Consider the following 24,124-nt stretch of genomic DNA (forward strand, 5'->3'; position numbering starts at 1 on the left):
ACCACCACCATCAGCATCAGCATCACCACCACCACTGCTGTATCCATTACCTTGATGTGTGTGTGTGTGTGTGTGTGTGTGTGTGTGTGTGTGTGTGTGTGTGTGTGTGTGTGTGTGTGTGTGTGTGTGTGTGTGTGTTTGTGTGTGTGTGTGTTTGTTTATGTGGAGTAACACCTTATCCTCTACAATGCCTTTTACACGAACAACACAATTTTGTCACGGTGTTGAGCACTGAGGCCACGCGAATCCATAGCGTATGTCCTCAACTTTAGTTGTTGTTGTTGTTAAACATTCACTCCCTCCTAATAGGGGGGAGCACGGGCCTTTGCCAATGGCGGCCCGTTGCAGGGTGCCGACAGACCGACTCTGTGGGCTGACGCCGACCATGTCGGTCTGTCGACGAGGACTGGCGTGTCTCTCACATTTTTAGTACCAAGCCAGTATTATATCCTTAGTGGTGGTGGAGGTGGTGGTGATGGTGGTTGAATAAGGGGAAAGCGAAAGGAAACGAATGGAAAAACGGGTGATAGGGTGTTTGATGGGGGTATCACCTAATGGTGGTGGTGGTGGTGGTGGTGGTTGCAGTGGTGGTGGTGGTGGTTGTAGCAGCAGAAACAGAGTCAAGATTTGAATACAGAGAAAGAGATAGATAGATAGATGGATAGATACATAGAGAGTATGTATGTATGTCTGTCTTTTCATGTATGTCCAGAAGTATACATTAGGCAGGTGTGTACGTAAATGAACACACACACACACACACACACACACAAATAACCCATAGTGGTAATTAATATCTACAGACAAGGACAGGTAATGAAAATGAAAGCAAAAAGTAAAAGTGACTCAAAACTAAATGACTCAAGCAAATCCGTGAGTCAGTGAGTCACGAAATACACCAGTGACCTTTAGTGAGCTCTGACAGAAGGGCGTTAAGGGAAATGTGATAATGAGTAAGGTAATTGTGGGCTAATGAGGGCAGTTGATGCACTTTCTCTCTCTTTCTTTCTCTCTCTCTTTTTCTCTCTCCACACCTGGGCAATTCCAACTCAGGTAATGTAACACCTGGATAGCTGCACCGTGACCTTTTTTTTTTTTTTTTTACCTGTATACATTCACTTTCCTTTTCATTTGTATTTTTTTATGCCTATTTATTTTTGTTTTTCATCTCTACCTTTTTTTTTTATTTTTTTTTCTTTTTTTTTTCTTCTATTCCATTTCTACCTATCCCATATTTATCTCCTCTTCTTCCTCTTCAATTTGGTGGCGGACACGTGTATCCTCTCTCTCTCTCTCTCTCTCTCTCTCTCTCTCTCTCTCTCTCTCTCTCTCTCTCTCTCTCTCTCTCTCTCTCTCTCTCTCTCTCTCTCTCTCTCTCTCTCTCTCTCTCTCTCTCTCTCTCTCTCTCTCTCTCTCTCTCTCTCTCTCTCTCTCTCTCTCTCTCTCTCTCTCTCTCTCTCTCTCTCTCTCTCTCTCTCTCTCTCTCTCTCTCTCTCTCTCTCTCTCTCTCTCTCTCTCTCTCTCTCTCTCTCTCTCTCTCTCTCTCTCTCTCTCTCTCTCTCTCTCTCTCTCTCTCTCTCTCTCTCTCTCTCTCTCTCTCTCTCTCTCTCTCTCTCTCTCTCTCTCTCTCTCTCTCTCTCTCTCTCTCTCTCTCTCTCTCTCTCTCTCTCTCTCTCTCTCTCTTTTCACCCTCCATTTGTCCCTGTCTCCCTACCGCTGTCTCCTTATCCATCCCTGTCAGCTGTTTACTAAGGCTCTAACATCAAGGAATATATGTAGTCCAAGGCGCCTTACGAGGAACAAAGGGGCAGAACGGGGCCTCGTCTAAGGGTCTTTTATTTCCTCCTATTCTTCCTCTTCGTATGTGAGGTTTTTGTTCTTTTCCTTTTCTTCTTTGTGCTGTTTTCCTCACGTGTAGTTTTGTCTTCGTTGTCTTCTTTTTCTTCTCTTCCTTTTTCCTCTTTCTTTTCTCTCCTTTCCTCTTCTTTTCCTACCTCTCGTTTTTCTCTTCTATACCTCCTTTCCTTCTCCATTTCATTTCTATTCTGTCTTCCTCTCCTCTCCTTCCCTTTCCTCTTTCTCTTTCCTTTCTCCTCCTTCTTCCTCATTTCCATATCTCTTCTCTCTTCCCTTGCTATCTCTCCTCTTCTTCCCATCTCTCTACTTCTTCCCTTCCTGTCTCTTTCCTTCCCCTCTTTCTACCTTCCTTTCTATATCTCTTTTCATTCCATCTCTTTCCTCTCCCCTCTTCATCTCTCCATTCTCCTTCCCATCTCTCCTTTCCTTCCCATCTCTTTCCTCTCCTCTCCTCATCTCTCCATTCTCCCTCCCATCTCTTTCCTCTCCTCTCATCTCCTCATCTCTTCTCTCTCATTCTCTCCACACACGAGCGAGGTAAAGGGAGAAAGGGAGAGAGAGATAGGCAACAGGCAATGGTATCTAGGCGCAGCATCCAGGCATCATATCTCCGTGGAACTGCCCATCTGCGGCGTCTGGTACAACTCTACGGGCTGTGTTCATGCTGTTAGTACCGGTAGGTGAGTTAATCTAGCTGGGCAGTCCACCGAGCTAACGCCACGCTAAGGGTTGGTTGGGCTGGCTAGGATATAGTTGGGCACACTGTACATGGCTTCACACCCTAAGTAAGATTGTCTGACAGCCTATCCTGTTTGTTTTTAGTAGTTGTTCAATTATCCTGTTACTTCATTCTCCTTTCCATCTCTCTTTTCATTCTCATCTCTCTCCTCCCCTCATCTCTCCATTCTCCCTTCCTTCCCTCCCCTCTTACCCTGCCTCTTCTCTTTTCTCTCCTTACTTTCCTACCCCTCATCTTCTCTCCCTTCCCTTCCCTCCTCCACCCAGCCTCCTCCACCCACACTTTCCCTCCCTTCCCCTACCCTCCTACCCTCTCTCCTCTCTTTCCTTCCCTACCCCTCATCTTCTCTCCCTTCCCTTCCCTCCTCCATATATCCTCCTCCACCTCTCCACTTTACCTGTTCATCCTTCTCTCCGCCTACCTGTTACCTTACCTTTCTCCCCCTCCTCCCCCTCCCCCTCCCCCCTCACCTGCCCCCCCTCACTCCTCCCCCCCCTGGTTCCTGCAGCTCAAATTGTTTCCTGAATAACAGATTGTGTTCCGCCCGTCTGACGAGGGTGGTTGAGACAGTCCCTTTGGTTTGTCTGTTTGTCTGTTTTGTTTGTGTTCTGTACGTGTCTGTGTGTGTTTGTCTGTGGTTTCTCTCTCTATATATCTATCTGTCTATGTATATCTATCTACTTTTTCCTTTCGTTTTCTCCTACCCTTCCTTTAGTTCTCTCTCCTCTTTTCTTCTCTCCTTCTCTGTGTCTATTTCTGTGTGTTTGTCTGTGTGTTTCTCTCTCTCTGTCTATCTATCTGTCTATCTATATCTATCTACTTTTTTCCTTTCCTTTTCTCCTTCCCTTCCTTTGTTCTCTCTTCTCTTTTCTTCTCTCCTCCGTGTGTTTCTGTGTCTTTCTCTCTCTTTTTCTCTGTCTCTTCTCTATCTGTGTATGTGTCTGTCCTGTCTTAGTATGTGTTAGTATGTTATGTGATGTGTCAGTATGTGTTCTTATACCTGAAGCCTTACCTGTATCTTTTATCTATTCATACACATCTTTGTTTTCTCTCCCTTCTCCTCCTTCCTTATCATAACCTTCTCCACCTATCCTATTTCCCCTCCATCCTTGCCCTTTTTCCCTTCCTTCCCCTAACCCTTCCTATCTTCTTTCCTCTTCTCTTTCCTTCCCTATTCTTCGTCTTTCTCTCCCTTCCTCTCCCTCCTTATCATAACCTTCTCCACCTATCCTATTTCCCCTCCATCATTGCCCTTTCCCATCCCTCTCCTACCCCTTCCTATCTTTTCTCCTCTTCTCTTTCCTTCCCTATTCGTCTTTCTCTCCCTTCCCTATCCTATCTCCCCTCCATCCTTGCCCTTTCCCCTTTCCTTCCCCTACCCATTCCTATCTTCTCTCCTCTTCTCTTTCCTTCCCTATCCTATTTCCCTTCCATCCTTGCCCTTTTCCCCATCCTTTCCCTAATTATTCCTACCTTCTCTTCTCTTCTCTTTCCTTCCCTATCCTATCTCCCTTCCTTTCCCTACTACTTCCTCCCTTCTCTTTCCCTCCCTACTTTTCATCTTTCTCCCTTCCCAACCCTGTCAACGCCCTACATTGCATTTCCTTTGTTCCTGCAACCAAGAAAATGAAGGTGCCCCAAGCTGTTCCTGTGCATATCTGACAACACCTGGCAGCGGTAATATCCCGTGCTACCTGGCGTTACCTGGCTGTAATTGCGCGTCCGAGGAGTGTGACTTAGCTCTGTAATCACCTGGAAATGAGTCGCAGGTAAATGAGTTTCGTTAAATGAGCGTGTCCCTGAGTTGTCGTTTATTTTGTATGTTTATGTGTTTGTTTGTTTTTGTTTTTGTGTTGTTAATGCGTTGTGTGTGTGTGTGTGTAGTGTGACCTTGGGGTGTTGCTATCGTGTGTGTGTGTGTGTGTGTGTGTGTGTGTGCGTGTGTGCGTGTGTCATTAACCTATCACCTGTCGTTCTCACCTGTAACTAATTATCTCCCGTTATTACATTCCACCTTTTCCCTTTACCTGTCCTTCCTTTTTTGTGTTAGTTATTCCATCACCTGTTCACTCCCTTTCCCCTCCCTCCCCCCCTTCACACTAATCCTCTTCTCCCCTTCTCTCCCTTTCTCCCCTTTTTTATCTCCCCTTTTCCTCTATTCTCCCCTTTCTTTCTCCCCTGTTCCTATATTCTCCCCTTCTCTCCTATTCTTTCCTCTTCTCTTCTCCCATTTTTCCTCTCCTCCCCTTTTCTCCTTTTCTCCCCTTCTCTTTTTTTATCTCCCCTTTTCCTGTATTCTCCTCTTTCTCTCTCTTCTCCCCTGTTCCTGTATTCTCCCCTTCTCTCCTATTCTTTCCTCTTCCCTTCTCCCATTTTTCCTCTTCTCCCCTTTTCCAGTATTCTTCCCTTTCTTTCTCTTCTCCCCTGTTCCTGTATTCTCCCCTTCTTTCCTATTCTTTATTCTCCTCTTCTTCCCTTCTCTTGTATTCTCCCCTCTCTTTCTCTTCTCCCCTGTTCCTGTATTCTCCCTTTCTCTTCTATTCTTTCCTCTTCCCCCGTTTTTCCTCTCCTCCCCTTTTCCCCTCATCTCCATTTCCCTTCCCATCTCCCCACTTCCTGTTCTGTACATGTTCCAATTCATACGACATCTGGTTTCATTCTAGTTTCAGTTTGGAGTGAAAAAAAAAACATAAAAAATCCCTTGTTCCGTCCCAACTGTCCTTAACTATCCTTCTCATTTCCCTACCTATCCTCTACCTATCCTCTACCTATTCTCTTACCTCTTAATCTAACCAACACGTCAATTCACCTTTCAAAAGCCTCAGCTAATTAACCAACTTCCCGAACCAACCTCCCGAAATTGACCTCTCTTTTGCCCGCTCATTACTTTTGTCTTTGTGGGAACAGCGATTAGCGGGCTTATTTTTTTTACTCCTTTTTTTGGTTGCCCTTGAGCTGTTTCTTTAGCTGTAAAAAAACAACTTGCATTCACATTACCTCATCTAACCCTCTCTACCAGCATATCGATTTTTCTCTCCCATAATAACCTTCCTCTACTCTCAACCTCTTCAATAATCATTCTCATTCCAGACCTCCCTAAACCAAACCTCCCCAACCCCATATATTACCTCATCTAACCCTCTCTACCAGCATATCGATTTACCTTCCCATAACCTCACCTACTCAACCTCTTCACACCAACGTATCATTCCACTTCCTAAACCTCGTGAACCCAACCTATTAATCACCATTTATTATCTCATCTATACTTCTCCACCAACATATCGATTTACCTTCCCATAACCTCACCTACTCAACCTCTTCACTAACAAGTCAATCTACCTCCTAAACCTCATCAACCTCATCTTAACCAACATCTATTGGCATTATCTCATCCTAACCTCTCTACTAACATATCGATTTACCTTCCCATAACCTCACCTACTCAACCTCTTCACACCAACATTTCAATCCACCTCTTAAACCTAATCAACCTAACCTATTACCAACATCTATTACCTCATATAAACCTCTCTTCCAACATTTCGATTTACCTTCCCAAAACCTCACCTCCTCAACCTCTTCACACCAACATTTCAATCCACCTCTAAAACCTAATCAACCCAACCTATTACCAACATCTATTACCTCATATAAACCTCTCTACCAACATATCGATTTACCTTCCCATAACCTCGCCTACTCAACCTCTTCTCACCAACATTTCAACCCACCTCTAAAACCTAATCAACCCAACCTATTACCAACATCTATTACCTCATATAAACCTCTGTACCAACATATCGATTTACCTTCCCATAATCCCACCCACTTCACCTACTTCACCTAAACCTCATCAACCTCATCTTAACCACCATCTATTGCCAATATCTCATCCTAACCTCTTTACTAACTAACCTCCTCAAAACCTCACCTACTCAACCTCTTCACCAACATATGAATTCACCATTCCAACACCCTATCTAGCCAACCTCATTAACTTGTACCTGTCTTTCCACCTTTAACAAACTTCCTTTCACATTCCCTCATCTAAACCTCCTCACCAACACATCAATTTGCCTTCCCACCTACTCAATCTCTTCACTAACATGCCCATTCATCTTCCACCTTTTTCCAACCTCTCCACCACCCTATCACAGCTTTCCAACCGCTTAATTTCTTACCTCTTGAGTCCTCCGCTTCGATGGGCTGCTTGAGGGCGGTGATGTCTCTGAAGGTGCATAGGAAGAGCACCACGATGTCCTTCTCGTTCTTGATGGGGGCGATGTGGAGGAGAAGCCATAGTGGGGTCCCTGCAAGGCAAGTCACAATGGTAGTGGTGTTAGTATCTTCTCCGAGAGGGACGGGAAAGGGATCTGGAGGGGAGGGACAGGGTAGGGCAGGGTGGTGGTGGTGGGGAGGGTGACGGGGTGCTGTTTGGGGTATAAGGGTGCGTTTGCTAGGGTGGATAAGGATATGGGGAGGTAAGGAATGGGGGAAAGGGTCTAAGGTATTGTGGTATGGGTGTTATTGAGTGTGTTTTGTGGTGTGGTGAAGGGGGTGTTGAGGGCTGTAAGGGGTGCTTTAGGTAGGGGTGATATAGAAGTGGGGAGATGTTGATTAGGTGCAGTAATATCAGAATGTGTGTGTGTGTGTGTGTGTGTGTGTGTGTGTGTGTGTGTGTGTGTGTGAATTGGGGAAGGAAAGCAAGTGTGGGGAGGAAAAGGAAGGGAGTATAATCGTGGGGGTGTTAGGAAGGAGGGAGTGTTGGGAGGGGATGGGGAGGAAAGGGGAAGGCTGGGGAAGGTTGCTGGAATGAGATTTTGGCGTGTTAGGTCTTGGGAAGGGAAGATAAGGGGAAGAATTGAGGTAACTGGGGTAAGAGGAGGAGGAGGAGGAGGAGGAGGAGGAGGAAGAGGAGGAGGACAGGTGTAAGTGGCAGGTGTGTTATTTTCCGCTTCACCTGTTGGCCGTAATTAACCTTGATTTTCTTGGTCATTAGGATCCTATTTTGGGTTTACCTGTTAATCACTCTTTTTCTCGCCCTTAATTTCTTTGTGGGTCCTCAATCACACCACTAATGACCTGTTTATGAGCGAGTGATGGAAATATACCCTGATTAAATACGTCATTTGTGTGCTTAGTGGGTTATGTATGTGTGTGTGGGAGGTTGTAGTGGTTGTAGTAGTAGTAGTAGTAGTAGTAGTAGTAGTAGTAATAGTAATAGATTTATTGGTAGAAATTACAGATGAAGACTAACTAAGCTGACCTCCTTGAAATCTTATATTAGTATGTATCCTTGTAGTAGTAGTAGTAGTAGTAGTAGTAGTAGTAGTAGTAGTAGTAGTAATAGTAGTAGTAGCAGATACATATTCACTACGACAACCTACATACCTAAATTCATAACACAAGTCACGTGACCTCTACTAAGTCTTCGTGGGAGGGTGGGGGGGTGGCGAGAAGGGTGGAAGGGGGGGGACTGCGAGAAAGTAGACCAAATTAGGAGGGGGGGGGGGGGTTAAAGGGCGAGGATAAGGGGGTAGGGGGTAGGGGGTATCGAGCGCCCCGTCCCCATGGCAACGCAGTACCTGGCCACCTGTAATTTGCTCCACCTGGGACGCCACCTGGCCACACGCACGCCATAATTAACCTTCACCCACCTGTCCACCTGAGCGAAGGGTGGAACAGGTGGTGGAGGTGAGGTGGAAGGTGGGATGTGGTGTTAGGTTAGAGGTGTGTTCCTTGTTTTGTTTTTACTTTGTTTTGGTTTGTCTTCCTTTCTTTCTTTTATCTTTTCACTGTTTTCTGTTTTCTTTCTTCCTTTTCTACTTCTTTTCTACTTTTTTCTTCCTTCTTTCTTTCTTTCTTTTAATCTTTTCACTGTTTCCTGTTTTCTTTCTTCCTTTTCTACTTTTTCATCCTTTTTTCTTTCTTTTAATCTTTTCACTCTGTTTTCTGTTTTCTTTCTTCCTTTTCTACTTTTTCATCCTTTTTTCTTTCTTTTAATCTTTTCACTGTTTCCTGTTTTCTTTCTTCCTTTTCTACTTCTTTTCTACTTTTTCTTCCTTCTTTCTTTCTTTCTTTTATCTTTTCACTCTGTTTCTTCTTTTCTTTCTTCCTTTTCTACTTTTTCATCTTTTTTTCTTTCTTTCTTTAAATCTTTTCACTGTTTCCTGTTTTCTTTCTTCCTTTTCTACTTCTTTTCTACTTTTTTCTTCCTTCTTTCTTTCTTTCTTTTATCTTTTCACTCTGTTTCCTGTTTTCTTTCTTCCTTTTCTACTTCTTTTCTACTTTTTTCTTCCTTCTTTCTTTCTTTTATCTTTTCACTCTGTTTCCTGTTTTCTTCCTTCCTTTTCTCCTTTTTTCTTCTTCCTTTCTTCCTTTTCTTTCTTACTTCTATCTTTTCTTTCTTTGCTTCCTGTTTCCTTCCTTCATTTTATTTTTTTCCTTCCTTTCTCCTTTTACTTTTCTTTTTTTTGTCTTTTCACTCTTTGTTTCCTGTTTTCTTCCTTACTTTTCTACTTTTTCTTCTTCCTTCTTTTCTTCTTTTTGTTACGTCATTTATTTTGCGCTCCTTTACTTGCTTTCTTTTTTTCTCTCTTACTTTTATTCTTTCTTTCTTTGTTTCCTGTTTTCTTCCTTCCTTTTCTTCTTTTTCCTTCCTTCTTTTCTTTCTTCTTTTCGTGATGTAGTGTTAGGTTTAGTAAGTTTCCCTTCGGTTCTTCTTGTCTTCTATCTTTGTTTTATCTTGTTTTCTTCGTTCGTTTTATCTTCTTTCACTTCATCTTTCTTCATGTCGCGTTTTCTTTCCTCTCTTTCCTTTCCTGTCCACCTGAGCGAAGGATTGTAACAGGTGTGTGTGTGTGTGTGTGTGTGTGTGTGTGTGTGTGTGTGTGTGTGTGTGTGTGTGTGTGTGTGTGTGTCCCTTTCTTCTTTTTTCCTCCTTTTTTCCTCTTCTTTTTCCTCTTTTTCCCTCTCTTTCAACCTCTTAAGAAGCCAATGAATTTTCTCTTGCCTGCATTTCCATATTTCTTCACTATAATTTTTCTGTTTTTTTCTTCGTCTTTTCGTTCTTTTCTTCCTGTTTCGGAACCTTTTCTTTCTTTTTCTATTCTCTTCGTCAACCTCTTAATAACCCAATAAGCTTTCTGTTGCCTGCATTTCCATATTTCTTCACTTTATCATTTTTTTTTCTGTTTTTTTCTTCGTCTTTTCGTTCTTTTCTTAATGTTTTGGAGCCTTTTTTTTTCTTTTTCTATTCTCTTCGTCAACCTCTTAATAACCCAGTAAGCTTTCTGTTGCCTGCATTTCCATATTTCCTCATTTTTCTTTTCTTTCCTGTTTTCTTTTCTTCGTCTTTTCGTTCTTTCTCTGTTTTGGAGCCATTTCTTTCTTTCTATTCGTTTCTCTTTTTCAACCTCTTAATAACCCAATTAGCTTTCTGTTGCCTGCATTTCCATATTTCCTCATTATTTTCTTTTCTTTTCCTGTGTTTTTTTCCTCTGTTCTTTCTTTCTGTTTCGGAGCCTTTTTTTCCCTTTTCTCTTTTGCAGTCTTCTATAACCCAATAAGTTTTCTGTTTCCTGCATTTCCATATTTCCTCATTTTTTCCTTTCTTTCCTGTTTTTTTCTTCTTTTCGTTCTTTTTTCCTGTTTCGGAGCTTTCTCTTTCTTTCTTTTCCCTTCTCTTCTTCAACCTCTTAATAAGACAATAAAGTTTGTTGCCTGCATTTCCATATTTCCTCGTTTTTTCCTCTCTTTACTGTTTTCTTCTTCCTCTTTTCATTCTTTCTTCCTGTTTCGGAGCTTTCTCTTTCTTTCTTTTCCCTTCTCTTCTTCAACCTCTTAATAACCCAATAAGCTTTCTGTTTCCTGCATTTCTATATATCCTAATTTTTTTCCTTTTCTTCCCGTTTTTACTTCTTCCTCTTTTCATTCTTTCCTCCTGTTTCGGGGTCATTCCTTCCATTTCTTTTCTCTCCTTCACTAAGAGATGTCCGTCATTGATAAACCAGAAACCAACTGCAGCTTTAAAATGTCCTTCGCCTTTGTTGTATTCCAAGCTCTCCGTCACTAAGAGATGTCCCTCATTGTTAAGACGGAAGCCGGTATTGTTATCCTTCCTCTCACATTAACTATATCTAAAGGTCAAAAAGGAGGTCAAACAGGTCCCCATGAGTGTTTTATTAGGTTCATGATATAGTTGAAGGGTCAGACTACCACCAGGCTCATAAAACTACCCATGGGAATGCTCGGAACTCCTACGAAGGCCTTGTCAATTGTGTGTGCTTGGACGAGGGTCATTAGGTTCATGATATAGTTGAAGGGTCAAACTACCACCAGGCTCATAAAACTACCCATGGGAATGCTCGGAACTCCCACGAAAACCTTGTCAAATACGTGTACTTGGGCGGGGGTTATTAGGTTCATGATATAGTTGAAGGGTCAAACTATCACCAGGCTCATAAAACTACCCATGGGAATGCCCGGAAATCCTACGAAAGCCTTGTCAATTATGTGTTCTTGGGCGATGATTATTAGGTTCATGGTATAGTTGAAGGGTCAAACTACCACCAGGCTCATAAAACTACCCCTGGGAATGCCTGGAACTCCTACTAAAGCCTTGTCAATTATGTGTTCTTGGGCGATGATTATTAGGTTCATGATATAGAGGAAGGGTCAGACTACCACCAGGCTCATAAAACTACCCATGGGAATGCCTGGAAATCCTACGAAAGCCTTGTCAATTATGTGTGCTTGGACGAGGAAAAAAAAAAGAAGTGAAAAATATGACTAAGATGATGATGATGATGATGATGGTGATGATGAAGAGAAAGAAGAAAAACAAAACAACGAAAACAAGAAAAAAACAAGAACAACAAGAAGAGGAGGAAGAGAAAGATGGTGCAAGAGAACAAAGAAAGAAAGAAGAAGAACGAAAAGGAGGAGAAGGAGAAGGAAGAGGAAGAGGAAGAGGAAGTGGAAGCGTTTAAGAAAATGACAAAGAAACAGACGGCACCTAACTATGACAAGACGATCACTAGGCTCACAGAACTACCCATGTAAACACTAACGCAACCTCCACCGAAGCCTTGTCAAATATGGGTGTGTAGGCTTAGAAACGCTTGAGACTATAGGCCTATGTTAAAACGACGGCAGCTAACTATGACAAGACGATCACGAGGCTCATAAATCTACCCATGGAAACACTAACGCAACCTCCACCGAAGCCTTGTCAAATATGGGTGTGTAGGCTTAGAAATGCTTGAGACTATAGGCCTATGTTAAAACGACGCCAGCTATCTATCACAAGGGGATCACTAGGCTCATTGAACTGCCCATGGAAACACTAACGCAACCTCCACCGAAGCCTTGTCAGATATGGGTGTGTAATAGGCCTCGAAGTGCTTGAGACTATAGGCCTATGTTAGTTTGTTGTATTTATCTATTTCCTCTATCTATCTGTCAATCAGTCAGTCATGTATCTATCTACCTATCCGTGTGTGTGTGTGTGTGTGTGTGTGTGTGTGTGTGTGTGTGTGTGTGTGCGTGTGTGTGTTCCGGCTTAAAGGTGATGAAACAGGAGGGTTGCACCGGCGCCTCTTCCTCCTCCTCCTCCTCCTCCTCCTCCTCCTCCTCCTCCTCCTCCTCTTCCTCCTCCTCTCCCTCTTCCTCTTCCTCTTTCTCCTTACCTGTTGATGCCTAACTGACTCACCTATACCTCTGAACACCTGTAGAGGAGGAGGAAGAGGAAGAGGAAGAGGAGGAAGAGGAAGAGGAAGAGGAAGAGGAGGAGGTTGTTTTTGGAGTGTCCTTTCATTGTTAGTTAAGTTTTCTCCTTTCTTCTTCTCATCCTCTTCCTCTTCCTCTTCCTTCTCCTTCTCCTCCTTTTCGTTCTTCTTCTTTCTTCCTTTGTTCTCTTGCATCGTTTTTCTCTTCCTCCTCTTCTTGTTGTTTTTGTTTTTTTCTTGTTCTCGTTGTTTTCTTTCTTCTCCTCCTCCTCCTCCTCCTCCTCCTCCTTCTCATCATCATCATCACCTTCATCATCATCTTAGTCATATTTTTCACCTCTTTTTATCTTTTTTATCTTTGTTCCTCCTCCTCCTCCTCCTCCTCCTCCTCCTCCTCCTCCTAAATGGGCCAAGTTGAGACGACGAGGAAATGTGAAGAGACTTTTATGTATCCTTTGGGGAATATGGCCCCCCCTCCCCTCCCCCTCCCCCCTCCCCCTTCTTCCTCCCCTCCTCTTGTCTTTCTTTCCCCTCAGCTACCTCCTCCTCCTACTCCTCCTCCTCTTCTTCTTCCTCTTCATCTCCCTGTTTATTTTTTTTTCTCTTGCTTCAATCTTTCTCTCTTCCTGTTTTCTTCCTCCACTCTTTTTTTTTTGTCTTCTTTGCTTGATTTATTTTTTGTTTTCTGTTTTTCTTTTTTTTCTCTTCTTGTTTTTCTTCATCTTCACAGCATCTTTCTCTAATTCCTTCCTTCTCTTTTCTTCCATTCTTTCTTTTTTTTCCTTTCTTTCCTCTCTTCTTTTCCTCCTTCCTCTTTTTCATCCTGTTTCTTTCTCGTCTTTCTTTCCACGCCACTTCCCTCTTCTTCCTTTGGTTCTCTTTCCTTCTTCTTTTCTTTCTTCATCTCCTCTCCATCTCCTTTTTCTCACAGCATCACTATTTCTCCCCCCTCAGTAGTCTCCTTTCATCTCCCTTTTCATCTCCTTTTAACAGCATCCCTACATCCTCCTCTTCCTCCTCCTCCTCCTCCTCCTTCTCTTTCACTACTCTCCTATTGTCATATTCTTCCTCCACTAGCCTGCCTTCCCTTCCCTTCCCTTCCTTTCTCTTCCCTTCTCTGTTCTTTCCTACCCTTTCTTCCCAGCTTCATTTTGTGCCTTTCACCTTCCCTTCCTTTCCCTTCCCTTCCCTTTCCTTCCCTTCCTTTCCAGGCTCCTCTGCACCCTTCCCTTCCCTTCCTACTCAAACTCTTCTTGCCTCTTTCCTTCCTTCCCAGCCTTCTCTCGCGCCCTTCCCTTCCCTTCAGCTTCCTTCATTGCCTCTATCTCCTTCCCTTTTTCTCCCCCTCTCTCTCTCACTCTCTCTCTCCCTCAGCATCCCTCATCTCCCTTTCCTTCCCTTCCCTTCCTTCTCAGCCTTCTCTAGCATCCTTCCATTTCCTTCCCATCCCTTCAGCTTCCTTTAATACCTCCTCTCCCTCTCCCCTTCTCCTCTCCCTTCCCCTCTCTCTCCATCTCATCCTCAGCATCCCTCTCTCCCTCCCCCCCTCTCTCAGCCTCCCTTCCTCCGTCTCCTCGCTGACTAATCTCGTTGTCTGCTGGCCTGATGTGGATTAACGAGCCGGGGAAAATGGTTCGTGACGTAGCCTAAGATATAGTATTGCCTTGTTTTCCTTTCGTTTTTTTGGTTCGTCTTTGTCACTGTCGTCTCTCCTGTTTCCCTTCTCTCTCTCTTTCTCTCTCCCTATTCACTTTTTTCCCTTCCTCTTTCCTTTCTGTTTCTCACCTGTTCTTCTTTTCTGTCTTTATTCCTTTTTTTTCCCTTCCTCTTTCCTCTTTATCTCTTCTGTTCCCCTTCTTTCTCTATTCACTTTTTTCCTTTTCTCTTTCCTTTCTGTCTTCCTCCTGTTTCCCCTTCCTGTCTGTCTCTGTTCCCTTTTTTTCCCTTCCTCATTCTTCTCTGTCTCTTCTGTTCCCCTTCTCTCTATTCACGTTTTTCCCTTCCTCTTTCCTCTCTGTCTGTTTTCTGTTTCCTTTCTCTCTCTCTCTCTCTCTCTCTCTCTCTCTCTCTCTCTCTCTCTCTCTCTCTCTCTCTCTCTCTCTCTCTCTCTCTCTCTCTCTCTCTCTCTCTCTCTTATCCACTATTTCCTTGGCTTGCTCTTATCCTTTTTTAATCCTTTTTTTTCTCACTCTTTAGACCTTCATTTTCAGCCCTTTTTTTCTTTTTCCAGTTCCGTTTTTCACTATTAAGCTTTCATTTTATATATTTTTTCCTTTTCAGTCCTTTTTTTTCACTTGTCAGTCCCGTCTTTATCCCTTTCCAACTCTTCATTTTCACTTTTCAACTTTCCTTTTATCACTTTAACTTTTCAGTCCCTTAGTTCCACTCTTCGGTCACGTCTTTTCCCATTTCAACTCTTCATTTTTCACTTTTCAACCATTTCTTCACTTTTCGTCCCTTTTTTCCATTCCAGTCCCTTTTTTTCCTCTTTCCAGCAGCACGAAAACCTTGTAGAGAAACAGGCTTTTTATTTTCGACTTCTTTTTACTGGAGGGGGAGAGGGAGGGGGAAGGGGGGATGGGGAGGAGGAAGAGGGGATGGTGAGGGAGAGGTGGAAGGGGGGATGGCGATAGGGAGGAGGAGGGGGGATGGTGATGGAAAGGGGGAAGGGGGGATAGCGATAGGGAGGAGGAGGGGGGATGGTGATGGAAAGGGGGAAGGGGGGATGGCGATAGGGAGGAGGAGGGGGGATGGTGATGGAAAGGGGGAAGGGGGGATGGTGATGGGGAGGGGGAGGGGGGAGAGGAGAGTCCAAACAGCGTCTTGTGGTACAGCTGAGTCTCTTTTATTATAATCCATCCTCTCCTTTTTATCCTTTTTTTTTTTCTCTATTATTCTTTAGTTTCTGGCGCGATTTTTTTTTTCCGGGAGTTTCGCTTTTTTATTTCTTTCTTTTTGGTGGTTCGTATAAGCTGAATCTATTATTATTTTTCCCTTTTTTCTTTTTTTTTTTCTTTCTTTCCCATTATTATTCTTTGGTGTCTTGCGTGATATTTTTTCCGGGTAAGTTTTGCTTTTTTTAATTTTTTTGGGGGGGATTCGTATAAGCTGAATCTCTATTGCTATTTTCCCTTTCTTTTTTTTCCTTTATTTTCTTGTTTTTTCCATCTATTATTCTTTGGCGTCTGGCGTGATATTATTTTTTCCGAGTGGGTTTCGCGTTTTCTTTATTTTTTTCTTTATTTTTTTCTGGTTCGTATAAGTTTGAAGGGAAAAAAGAAAACCTTGAGCATCTTTCTTTTTTTCCCGGTTTCCTGTCTCGTTTTCTTTCCCTTTATTGTCGGGTTATGATCTGGAGACATTTTCGGGGTTCTTCCTTTTTTTCGTCCTCTTTTAAAACGCCGTTCACTAGAAAATGTTTTAAGGCGAGGAAGAGAAGAAAAGAGAAGAAAGTGAAAGGAAATTGTGTACATATGTGTTTGTGTGTGTGTGTGTGTGTGTGTGTGTGTGTGTGTGTGTGTGTGTGTGTGTGTGTGTGTGTGTGTGTGTGTTCGTTTGTTATAGTCAACGTAATTCACACATACACGATGGGAAAGAAACTAAAGAAATGATGGTGATGATGATGGTTAAGGTGGTGATGATGGTGTCGGTGGTGATGTTGGTGGTGTTGAAAAGTATCTGAACACTTAACACTAACCCCTCATGCCTAACACCGAGACTACCCCTCATTCACGATAACCGGGCGAATAAGCTCCTCCCCCTCACCATTAAGCCACGCCCCTCAACTCCAAGTCAGCATGTGATTGGTGGACGCTCTGACAGGCTAAATCTTATTTGTGGGTACTATGAAAAGGTAATTCCTCCCCTCTCTATCTATAATTCCATATCATTGGCTAATCCACAAGCTAGCCACGCCCATTCTCCAACTCGGCCTGTGATTGGTGGAGGCTTTGGTAGGCTAAATCTCATTGGTGGATGCTGTGAAAGGGTAACTCCTCTTTTTCTTACAAGTCCATATCACTGGCTATCCCACAAACTAGCCGCTCCCCTTCTGCAACTCGTCCTGTGACTGATGGATGCTGAGGAAGGTTAAATCTTATTGGTGGATAGCCGGAGGGGGCGGGGCTTCTTCGCCAGGTTAATGTGGATGAGAGGCAGGACAAGGAATAGTGAATTTGATGTGTGTGGGAAGCTGAGAATCCTTAGGAGGAGGGGTGGAGGGGGGAAGGTAACAATGATGGCACGTGTAAACCAGCTCATTAAAGGGTCTAATTAACGTGCCTACACCTTTATCATACCTGCGGGGGACGTTTGGCAACACCGCCTGGCACTTATCACCACCACCATCACCACCAGCCTTATTATTATTATTATTATTATTATTATTATTATTATTATTATTATTATTATTATTATTATTATTATTATTATTATTATTATTACTGTTGTTTTTGTTTTGTTTTCTAGCCGTCTAAAGCAGCTGTGTTTGTATAGGATAAGGATAGGAACACACACACACACACACACACACACACACACACACACACACACACACACACACACACACACACACACACACACACACACCTCGGGATGCTTTAATTAAGTATATAAAAATAAGCTGCTTTGGGAGTTATCGAGTCAAGCCCTTTAAAAATCAAGCTTGAGGGGGAGCAGATTCGAACAAAAACAAAAACTAACAAAAACATAATAATAATAATAATAATAATAATAATAATAATAATAATAATAATAATAATGATAATAATAATAATGGTAAACGAAGAGATACGTAGGGAAGCATGCGTGGGTAAGTGGGTAGGTAGTTAGGTAGATTTAATTAAATTCTATCTAGGTAAGGCTAAGGTAGGTAGGGTTAACACATCTACAGGTAAGGAGGGTAAGGTAAGGTAGGTTTAAATACATTCCTGGGTTGGGTAAGGAAGGCAAAGTGGGTTCATATACACTTATAGTTAAGGAAAAAAGGGTAAGATCCGTTTAACTCATTCATAGGCAGACAAGTTAGTAGGAAGGTAGGTTTTACACATATTTGGGTAAGAAAGGTAAGGTAAGGTTGGTTTAAATACACTTATAGGTAAGGAAAGTTGGGTAAGATCCGTTTAACTCATTCATAGGCAGACAGGTTCGTAGGAAGGTAGTTGTTACACATTTTGGGGTAAGAAAGGTGAGGTAAGGTAGGTTTAAATACACTTATAGGTAAGGAAAGTTGGGTAAGATCCGTTTAACTCATTCATAGGCAGACAAGTTAGTAGGAAGGTAGGTATTACACATATTTGGGTAATAAAGGTGAGGTAAGGTAGGTTTAAATACACTTATAGGTAAGGAAAGTTGGGTAAGATCCGTTTAACTCATTCTCAGGCAGACAGGTAGGTAGGTTTTATACATCTTTGGGTAAGGTAAGGAAGGGCAGGTACGTTTAAATACACAAATAGGTAAGGAAATTAAGGTAAGGTAGGTTTAACACAATACTACGTCAGGTAAGAAAGGTAAGATAGGTTTAAATACACACATAGGTAAGGAAAGTAAGGTAAAGTAGGCAGGTAGGTTTAGATACATTCCTGTGTAGGGTAAGGGAGGGTTCATAGGTAAGGAAGAAGGTAAGGTGAGATAGGTCTAAATCAATGCTGGTTAAGGGAAAGGTGGGCAGGTAGGTTTAAATGCTTTCTTGGGTAAGACAAGGAGGGTTAGTTAGGCAGGTAGGGTAAGGAAAGGTAGGTAAGGAAAGTAAGGTAAGAAGGGTAAGGTTCTGTAGGGTACGTGAGGTTAGGTTGGTTTAGTTCATTTACAGGTAAGCAGATAGGTAGCCAGGTAAGGTTACATCACTCGTGGGTAAGGTTGTTTTAGGTACATTCCAAGGTCAGGTAAGGAAGGGAAGGTAAGGAGGGTAATGTAAGGTAGGTTTAAATCATTCCTAGGTAGGGTAAGTTAGGTTAGAGGAGGGTAAGGTAAGGTAAGGTAAGGAAGGATTTATAGGTAATGAAATTAAGGTGAGGTAAGGTTAGGTAGGATAGGTAGGTTTAGATACATTCCTGGGTAGGGTAAGGAAGGTAAGGCAATTAGGATAAGGTAAGGTAGGTTTAGATCATTCTTGGGTAGGTTAGGCAGGGTTAGATACATTCCTGGGTAGGGTAAGGAAGGTAACGCAATTAGGATAAGGTAAGGTAGGTTTAGATCATTCTTGGGTAGGTTAGGCAGGGTTAGATACATTCCTGGGTAGGGTAAGGAAGGTAAGGTAATTAGGATAAGGTAAGGTAGGTTTAGATCATTCTTGGGTAGGGTTAGGAAGGTAAGGTAATTAGGATAAGGTAAGGTAGGTTTAGATCATTCTTGGGTAGGTTAGGTAGGGTTAGATACATTCCTGGGTGGGGTAAGGAAGGTAAGGTAATTAGGATAAGGTAAGGTAGGTTTAAATCATTCTTGGGTAGGGTTAGGAAGGTAAGGTAATTAGGATAAGGTAAGGTAGGTTTAGATCATTCTTGGGTAGGGTTAGGAAGGTAAGGGAATTAGGATAAGGTAAGGTAGGTTTAGATCATTCTTGGGTAGGTCAGGTAGGGTTAGATACATTCCTGGTGTCCGCTACGGTACACAAAACGGAAAACGCGAATTGCTCGTAAAAATAGAAGAGTCTGTCCTCTCAACTGTTCTAAGAGCTATGGCAGAGCGTCTACGGCAGGGGGAGGGGCAGGGGAGCCGTCCACGTCCCTGCTGTTGGGGGAGGAGCAGGAGCAGGAGGAGCAGGAGGAGGAGGATGAAGAGGAGGAGGAGGAGGGGTAAGCGAAGAGAGGTTCGGTAGGAAGAGGAGCAGGAGGAAAGGAGCATTGATTGGAAATTGACCAAAGGAGGAAGAGGAACAGTAATAGGAGGAGGAGGAAGAGGAGAAGGAGGAGGAGGAGGAAGATGGGGTGAAGAGGAGTTAGATTGGAAGAGGAAGAGATGGAAGGAGGAGTGAGGGAAGATATGGAATGGGAGGAATAGAAGGAGGAGAAGGAGGAAGAGGAAGAATACGAAGAAAAAGAAGAAAAAGAAGAAAAGAAGAAGTAGAAGAAAAAGAAGAAAAAAGAGAAAAAAAGAAGAGAGAGAGAGAGAGAGAGAGAGAGAGAGAGAGAGAGAGAGAGAGAGAGAGAGAGAGAGAGAGAGAGAGAGAGAGAGAGAGAGAGAGAGAGAGAGAGAGAGAGAGAGAGAGAGAGAGAGAGAGAGAGAGAGAGAGACAGCACAGGTAGGCTAGGCACCAGGTAATAACTAATTAAAGAGATCCTTGGCTTTCACAGGTAAAGTAACCGTGAGATTGGAGGAGGAGGAGGAGGAGGAGGAGAAGGAGGAGGAGGAGGAGGAGGAGGAGGAGGAGGAGGAGGACCAGGAGGAGTAGGATCAGGAGAGGAGGAGGAGGAGGAGGAGGAGGAGGAGGAGGAGGAGGAAGAAGATTAATTTTGTGATAGTGGAAAGCTCAAAGTCTTAGCGGTGACGGTGGTGGAGGGGGAGGTGGAGGTGGAGGGGGAGGTGGAGGGGGAAGTGGAGGAGGAAGCGTCCATACCTCCTCCTTGACGGCGTGTCGAAGTGGAGGAAGCGGTGGAGGCGAGGGAGGTGGAGTGGAGCGAGGAGAAAATAAGGAGGCGTTATGTAAGAGGAAAGAAAGAAGGAAGGAAGGAAGGAAGGAAGGAAGGAAGGAAAAGTGAATAAAAGGGACGAAGAAAAGAAGAAAAAAGAAATGAAGGTAGGAAGAGAGGAAGGAAGGAAGAAAGAATGGAAGGAAAGAAGGGAGGAAGGAAAAAAGAAAAGGAAGGAGGAGGAAAGAAAGGAAAGAAGGAAGAAAAAAAGGAAGGAAGGAAGGAGAAGGCTTGATTAAAGGTAGGGAAAGGTAAATAGTTTGAAAAAAATGACAGATAGAGAGAAGGAGAAAAAGATAAAAGAGAAGCAGATAAGGGAACACCTGAAACAAAATCAAAGAGAGAGAGAGAGAGAGAGAGAGAGAGAGAGAGAGAGAGAGAGAGAGAGAGAGAGAGAGAGAGAGAGAGAGAGAGAGAGAGAGAGAGAGAGAGAGAGAGAGAGAGGTAAGAGCAGGTAGATAAATACATAAATTATATATGATAAAAAGAGAAAGATATGTTAGGAAGCAGACAGGTAGGAGGGCAGGTAAGTTAAGGTAAGGTAAGGTAGGTACAGGTAGGTAAAAAAGAGAGGTAGAGATAAAGAGAGGTAAAGATTAAGAGGCAGAGAAGCAATCAGGTATAGAAAAGTAAGCAATTAGGCAGGAAAGGTAAGGTGAGGCGGGTAGGGATAGAGAGTACAAAGAGAGAGAAAGGAAGGTATTAAGGGAAGTACGCAGGTAGGCAGGTGAGGTAAGGTAAGGGAAGGCAGGAAAGGCAAGGTAAAGGAAGATAGGTAAAACGAGGCAACGAAAGAGGTAGAGATTAAGATAGAGAGAGGAAGGGAAGCAAGCAGGAGGGAGATAGGCAGTTCGGCAGGTAAGGTAAGGTAAGGTAAGGCAAGGTGACAGGTACAGGAGGGCAAGTAGAGGTAGAGGTAGAGATTAAGATAGAGAGAGGAAGGGAAGCAAGCAGGAGGGAGATAGGCAGTTCGTCAGGTAAGGTAAGGTAAGGCAAGGTGACAGGTACAGGAGGGCAAGTAGAGATAGAGGTAGAGATTAAGATAGAGAGAGGAAGGGAAGCAAGCAGGAGGGAGATAGGCAGTTCGGCAGGTAAGGTAAGGTAAGGCAAGGTGACAGGTACAGGAGGGCAAGTAGAGGTAGAGGTAGAGAGATAAAAAAGAGTGAGTGAGTTGCTCAAAACCTCTTTACCTGGCAATCCGCTGTCTGTGGAGAGAATATGGGCCAAGATTAGTGTCTAGAGCAGCCGCCAGGGGGACGCGGGGGCGGGGCGCGGCGACACTGTACACTACACCCCCCAGGACACCCCAGGACACCCCACACCCCAGCCCCCTGCACCGCCCCGGGGACATGCTGGGGCGGCGGGGGGCAGCGTCAGGGGGCCCTTGTGTGGTAATTTTACAGCTCTCTCCCTCCTCCTCCTCCTCCTCCTCCTCCTCCTCTTTTTCATTTATCCTTTGTTACATTTATTTTTGTCTATTAATTATTTGCTTTATTTATTTTTATTTATTTCTAACGCCCTACTTCTTTTTTCCTTCTCCTCCTCCTCCTCCTCCTTATCTTCTTTTTCCTTTTTCCACCCTTTCATTTTTCTCAGTTGGCTTATTGATTTTTTACTTTATTTCTCCTATATATTTCCTTTTTTATGTTCCTCCTTTTTCTCCTCCTCCTCCTACTCATCTTTTTTTTCCTTGTGGCTGTTGTTTTCATTTTTATCAGTGTCTAATATATTTTTTTCTGATTTTTTCTCCTATCATACCTTCTGTTCTCTTCCTCTTATACCAGACACAAATACACCTTCGCTATTTATATTTTCTGTGTTTTCCTCCTTTCCTTCTCTCTCTCTCTCTCTCTCTCTATCACTTAAAATACACATTCTCAGTTTTCTTTCCTCTTTTTCTCATACGAACACACAAACATATCTACACTATTTATGTTTCTAGTTGTTTTCTCTTCTCCTTATCTCTCTCTTTTCTCTCTCCTTTTCCTCTTCTCTTCACTTTAAACACATATTCTCTTTTTAATCATTCTTTTTTTCTCCTCTTTTTGTCATACGAAACACAACTACAACTACACTATCTATGTTTTCTAAGTGTTTTTCTCCTCTCCTTATCTCTCTCTTATCTCTCTCTTTTATCTCTCCTTCTCTCCTTCTCTTTACTATTACAAACACATATTCTCTTTTTTATTCATTCTTTTTTTCTCCTCTTTTTCTCATACGAAACACAAATATATCTACACTATCTATGTTTTCTAAGTGTTTTTCTCCTCTCCTTATCTCTCTCTTTTCTCTTCTTCTCTCCTTCTCTTTACCCCTTAAAACACATTCTCTTTTTAATTAATTCTTTTTTCTCTTCTTTTTCTCCTACAAAACACAAATACAACTACACTATCTATGTTTTCTAAGTGTTTTTTCTCTCCTTATCTCTCTTTTCTCTCCCTCTCTCTTCTTTACCCCTTAAAACACATTCTCTTTTTAATTAATTCTTTTTTCTCTTCTTTTTCTCCTACAAAACACAAATACAACTACACTATCTATGTTTTCTAAGTGTTTTTTCTCTCCTTATCTCTCTTTTCTCTCCCTCTCTCTTCTTTACCACTTCAAAAACATATTCTCTCTTTTTAATTCATTCTTTTTTCTCTTCTTTTTCTCCTACGAAACACAAATACAGTTACACTATCTATGTTTTCTAAGTGTTTTTCTCCTCTCCTTATCTCTTTTCTCTCCCTCTCTCTTCTTTACCACTTCAAACACATATTATCTCTTTTTAATTCATTCTTTTTTCTCCTCTTTTTGTCATAATAAACACAACTACAACTACACTATCTATGTTTTCTACGTGTTTTTCTCCTCTCCTTATCTCTCTTCCTCTCTCTTTTCTCTCCTTCTCTTTACAAATTAAAACTCACATTCTCTCTTATTTTTTCATTATTTTTCTCTTCCTTTTCTCATGCGAAACACAAATGCATCTACACTATCTATGTTTCTTGTTTTTTTCTCTTTTATTTCTCTCTTTTTCTCTCTCTTCCTCTCCTTCTCTTTTTCTCCTTTTCTCCTCTCCTTCTCTTTACCACTTAAAACACACACAGAGACAAAATGCAACTCTTATTTAATACGTTCTCTAGCAGGGGGGCAGTGAAGGGGTGGTGGAGGGGGGGAGAGGGGAGTGCTAGGGTGGGAGGGAGGGAGGGAGGGAGGGGTATAGGGAGTGTGGTGGAGGGGGAGGGGGAGAGCCTTCCTACCATTCAACCAATCTACCATACAGGCTTGAGATGGTAGCATGCCACGACCACATCTAGCTACACGCCCTCACGCCCACACCCAACACCCACGCCCATGGATATAAGGGGGGGTAGGGGATAGGGGGGGGACAGTTCGGTAAAGTTGGGGGTCATTTCTTTTTCGTTTTTCATTTTTTTTGCTTTACTGAAACTTATATCTCGAGGCGTGAGCGTGGAGTAAGGACGTGGGGTGGGGAGGGAGAGAGGGGAAGGGAGGAGGGTGGGAGGGGGGGCGGCGGAGGGAAGGGGGGAGGGGGGAGAAGGGGGGCTAACACATACGCCCCCCATAACAAGTAGAGAACCCACATCACCACCACCACCACCACCACCACCATCACCACCACTGCACATGCGTACGAAAGAGTCTTACTGCATTACAACTTCTGGCAGGGTATGAGGGGGGGTGGGGGGTGATGGGGGTGGCAGGGGGTGGGGGGGTCATTAGGCAGGGGGTTCAGGCAAAGATAATTACCCGTTGTTTGACTCTTGCTTGGGCCAAAAAACATCTTAGTATCTGCAAAGGAGGGTAAGGCAAGCCTGAGATAGTGAGCGGCAAAAGGGGGGAGAGGGGAGGAGAAGGGAGGGAGGGAGGGAAGGAGAAGTAGTAGAAAGACAGGGAAGAAGGTGCGAAAGAGAGGGGGAGAGGGAGGGAGAAAGAGGATGGGATGAAAGGGGAAAAAGAAATGAGGAAAGTAGAGAATGGGATGATAGGAGAAACAAAGGAAGGGAAGAAGGTATGAAAGAGAGGGGGAGAGGGAGGAAGAAAGAGGATGGGATGGAAGGGGAAAAAGAAATGAGGAAAGTGGAGAAAGGAAGAAAAGGAGAGAAAAAGGAAGGGAAGAGAGTGGCAAAGGGGAGGAAGGAGAATGGAGGGGGGAAAGGAAGAAGAGA

The 24,124-nt window shown here is 43.2% G+C and overlaps 1 protein-coding gene and 1 long non-coding RNA gene across 2 annotated transcripts in view; one reads left to right on the forward strand and one right to left on the reverse strand.

Annotated features, from left to right (window-relative positions):
* LOC126992053 (potassium voltage-gated channel protein eag-like) overlaps positions 1 to 24,124 on the reverse strand; it is a 137,215-nt gene that overhangs the window by 12,191 nt on the left and 100,900 nt on the right. The window contains exons 5-7 of the mRNA XM_050850735.1: positions 23,706 to 23,747; positions 21,143 to 21,157; positions 6,781 to 6,909 (exon numbers count right to left, since the gene is read on the reverse strand). Coding sequence (XP_050706692.1) covers positions 6,781 to 6,909; positions 21,143 to 21,157; positions 23,706 to 23,747 — 186 coding nt within the window. The remainder of the gene's footprint in view (positions 1 to 6,780; positions 6,910 to 21,142; positions 21,158 to 23,705; positions 23,748 to 24,124) is intronic.
* LOC126992056 (uncharacterized) lies at positions 15,061 to 19,443 on the forward strand. The gene is made up of 3 exons (XR_007746128.1): positions 15,061 to 17,395; positions 17,518 to 18,575; positions 18,635 to 19,443. It is a non-coding gene; the product is annotated as an uncharacterized LOC126992056 (long non-coding RNA).

The sequence above is a fragment of the Eriocheir sinensis genome, unplaced genomic scaffold (genome assembly GCF_024679095.1).
Source record: "Eriocheir sinensis breed Jianghai 21 unplaced genomic scaffold, ASM2467909v1 Scaffold391, whole genome shotgun sequence".
Classification (NCBI taxonomy): Eukaryota; Metazoa; Arthropoda; class Malacostraca; order Decapoda; family Varunidae; genus Eriocheir; species Eriocheir sinensis.